General features: G+C 34.8%; 1 protein-coding gene across 1 annotated transcript; it reads right to left on the minus strand.

The window, feature by feature from the left end:
* Positions 1-323: 323 nt before the first annotated feature.
* On the minus strand, positions 324-2,252 carry LOC130979087 (40S ribosomal protein S10-1-like). The gene is made up of 4 exons (XM_057902442.1): positions 2,150-2,252; positions 2,004-2,052; positions 1,514-1,926; positions 324-795 (listed from the first exon to the last, which is right to left on the minus strand). The coding sequence occupies exons 1-4, from the start codon at positions 2,150-2,152 to the stop codon at positions 715-717; spliced, it is 546 nt and encodes a 181-aa protein (XP_057758425.1). The 5' UTR covers positions 2,153-2,252; the 3' UTR covers positions 324-714.
* Between the last annotated feature and the right edge of the window lie 1,890 nt (positions 2,253-4,142).

Here is a 4,142-nt window from a genome sequence, read left to right on the forward strand (position 1 = left end):
ATTATTGGAAATAATTTTATTTTTAAGTATTTTCTAAACAAAATTTTCTTTTTTTTATGAGACTTCATAAATAATATAATTTATAATAAATAAAGAAATAAAATTTTTATACATTATTTTACTGTGCAGCATTTTTTCAAGTCACATGTGTTATCTTTTGTTTTTTTTTTTTTATGATTGAAGGACTATTTTTGTCTTTTTATAAATAGCTACAAGACAAAATCAACTTACAACTTAATCTTACATGGAACATTAAAATTCCAATAAAGTAAATGGAACACTTGAAAATTTTCCAATAATATATTATATATTAACTCAAATAATTAAAGAAAAGAAACTAATTATATATAATAATCATCCTTTTTATCTTAATTAAAATTTCTCCAGGACTTTTATGGGGGGATAAATGAGCTGGCCAAGTTTAAGAGTGACGCTGAATCATTTATACGTGCAGTGATGCCAGGATGTAGCTCTCAACAGATTAAGACTACTCCTGGTACAGTGTTCTTACTAAATCCAAAAAATAGTCCCATAATGGTGCATGAAATTAAGTTACTCATTCTAATTATCAAAAACACAATTCAAAATCTTAAGTGCATAAATAACCAAATGAATGCAAAATAACAGATCAAACATCCAATTTTTGGCCAGGGAAACTACAATCGACTCAACAGACAGCTATGTAACAGCAAAAGAGGGCAAATATTGAAGAATTTAAGGAGCGTTTGAGCTTGTTGGAGCGCCGCCTCCAAAACCACCAGCACCCCGACCAAAGCCAGGCCTTCCACCAGCACCCTGAATGATGGAAAAATCAGACAAAATTATTCAGCAAAAAGACTCAAAAATGTAAACGACCATTTCCACAAGGATGAGATCTAAGAAATACTACCACACCCAACAACCAGCATCAAACATAATTGGTGTGAATATCAAACAATAGTGCTCTAAATAAAAGTGTACTGGCATACCACGCCAACAATCAAATTACATTAGATCATACCATAAGCCAATTAAAAAGAAGGCAAAAAAATTGACTGCAAGAGAAAATTGCCTTGTCTCGAATTACATAGAGAAGTGGGGGGCTTTAAAATTTTCAGCAACTTCACAAGATGGACTTTAGAATATACTGGACAACATTGTTCTCTTCAAGTAAATAGCATGCAATATAGAATAGAGAACAATATACAATAATCTACCATTCAATACACCAAAAAGAATATAAACTTGGTGCACATTCGCCACAGTTATGTCAACAAATGAATAATGTGCAACACTTGAAACTTGAAGCAAGCACGGAAGTATACAACAATTTGCTGGCACACAAAACATTTTAGACTAACAAGAATACAGTAACAAACAAACTAATTCAAAATAGTCTGAGCAGTGGCCATTCGGCAATTAGAAACAGATCATACATAGAAAGACCACAGTTAAAGTCAGATAGTATTACAAACTAAATAACAAGAATATTAAAAGTTGAAAAGAAACAATAGTTTGGTTCAATGTGAAATACCCCAAAAGAAGGTCTGTAGTCAGCAGGAGCACCACCCTTGTCTCCTCCAAAATCACCGCCAGGTCCTCGTGGGCCTCCGCGGTATCCATCACGGTCACCGAATCTGCGCTCTCCCTCAAAGCGAGGTGGACCCCTGGGGCGGTCACCCGGTGGGCCGCCAAAAGGCCTGCCAGGTGGCTTGGCTTGCTTCTTGAGAGTGGCGGGGACGATCTCAGAAGGAAGGTTGAGGTATGTCCTGAGATGCTCGATGCCATCGTTGGTGAGGAACCAGTAATAGTGCATCCAGGCAAACGTCTCCCTGACGTACTCCTTCGACTTGAAGCTCTGCATCAGCTTAATCACCTGCAGATTCGGCACATCAATCTCAGGGTGCTTCGCAAGATTGAAGTCTTTCTTCGCGTAGCATACTCCCTCTGCAAATGCATTCGTCCATTCATTCATTCATTCATTCAGAACACAATAATCTATCAGACAAGATGAACGAACCTACCTTGGAATAGGTATTTGCAGATCTCCTTGCGGTTCTTCTCCGGAATGATCTGAAGAATTCAAAAACAATAGAATAATTCAATCAGATAATTCAAAAGGAACATGGATTGGTAGACAGAGAAGAAGCAAGCTGTTGAGGTAGCTTACCATGGTTGCAGTGTAGAAGCCAACGGGGCAGAAGCGGCAGCGAGCTCGCACTGGTAAATTATCGCTTTGCTCCTTCCCCAGTCAGTTGTCACACTAAACCCTAATGCCACTCTCTCCCATGTTTTATGATGGACCTCTCATCCAAATTCGGCTTCCTTCTCGGCCCATTTGTGCCTTCACCTCACCCGGCCCATGGTTTCGTCTTACTGTTCTCATTCTCAATCAAACCTTTTCCGACTTCCGAGGGTTGTTCTCCTAGTGCGTTGCGGGGTGGTTTGGGCGGGTTTCGGGGCAGGTGAGACTAGTTGGTTGGGCTTCTATCCGGGTCTGGTTTGTACGAGGCTTAGCCAAATCTTTTTTCTGGGCTACCAAAAATATAACAATGGTTATTTTACATTTCTACTATAATTTTTTATTTGGTATTTGATTTATTAGTTAGAAAAAAATTTAAAATATTTTGAACCGATTATAGAATATAATAATACTATATAGTCACCAAATATTATCATTTTAAATTAGTATTTGACCAGTAATAATTTGTATTTATATATATAACAAATTTACACACATAAAATACATAGTTTATATTTATATTTATTAAAATTTATATACATAAATTAATACAATATATACTCGTATTAATGTATTTGTTAAACATAATTTGATTTTTGTGCTGACCAAAATTACTAAAAATTAATGATTCTTAAAATTTATATAGAAGAATTTTCTATATAGAAGAATCTCTTTGCCTGAATATAACATGAGACCATCAAATATAGTTATGTTTATTTTTAGGCAAATTTTTAGGTGTAGATAAAAAATGAATATTCTGTGAAATTTATTGAGAGAATAATTTGATAGTAATAGTGCAAAAAATAATATATTTTGGTATTAATATTATCATCGAAAAAATTCGTCAGTAACCAAATAATTTTTCGAACAGGTAATTTGTTGTAGAATTCGACAGTAATTACCGTCGGACGAAAAAATTCCGATGGTAAATATTTATCAGTGAAGTTTATTCTGTTTATATTTTTTTCATTTTTCTGACGGTAAATTCGACGATACTCACGTTTTTCTTGTAGTGTCGTCATGATTGAAGATGATAGCGTGGATGACATAGAGAGGAGTATTCCTGTTGGGGCTGGTAGAGCATCGAATTTGGAGACTCAGCAGTACCCCTGCACTTTTCAACTTTAGACTTAAAGGCAATGAGACAGCAGGGATTCCTAGATGTAAAATTTGGATTCGGGGCCAGAGATTCACATAACACAACAAGTCTAGCTAAGTTCAAAGTTAGTAATCAGTTTCAGAATAAAAAGGAAGTTGTCTTATGTGATGATTTATAGCATCCGTCTTGGAGTTGAGTACAAAATGCTAGAATCAAATCATGCCAAGTACTATGGAAAGTGCAAAGAGTTTGGAAACACTTTCATATGGTTGATTTAGATCACTCTTCGCCAGCAGAAGAATATTTGGGAGATTAGACGGTATAATGAACCTCATACATGTCTGACCACGTCAATCTTTAGTGATCACAGGAAACTTGATTTTCATGTGATATCTGCTTTATTACTAATAATTCTAATAGCGCTTATAATCAAAATCTAAGCGACTTAATATTACTAACAATTCTAATCTATCTTAAAGAAAATAAATTTCATTCACTAACCTCTTCACTGATGTTACCAGCAATATGATTAACTTCGTCCAACTGGTAGATACGATTTGGGTCGTCTTCCATGTCCGCATTTTTGAATCCTCTGGTGTTGTTGTCTAACTTTTTTCTCTTTGGTAAAGTTTGGAGGTGGAGAAATTTGTAAAATGTAATTCGAAACAATTGAATTCGAATTGTATATATATAGGAACACAACTATTAAATCGAATCTATTACATTCAATTAATCTTGATTCTTGTTTTCTTTGAATTGAAACTATTTAATTCGATTTACCATGGGTCTTAAATCGAAGCTTATTGATTCAATTTACTATAT

This window comes from Arachis stenosperma, chromosome 5 (assembly GCF_014773155.1).
Source record: "Arachis stenosperma cultivar V10309 chromosome 5, arast.V10309.gnm1.PFL2, whole genome shotgun sequence".
NCBI classification, from domain to species: domain Eukaryota; kingdom Viridiplantae; phylum Streptophyta; class Magnoliopsida; order Fabales; family Fabaceae; genus Arachis; species Arachis stenosperma.

Excerpts from the sequence above, each read along its gene's own strand:
- LOC130979087 (XM_057902442.1), bottom strand. Across the intron at positions 1,927-2,003 it reads CTGCAAATACCTATTCCAAG|AGGGAGTATGCTACGCGAAG; the intron begins GTAGGTTCGTTC and ends ATGCATTTGCAG. Across the intron at positions 796-1,513 it reads ACTACAGACCTTCTTTTGGG|GGTGCTGGTGGAAGGCCTGG; the intron begins GTATTTCACATT and ends TCCATCATTCAG.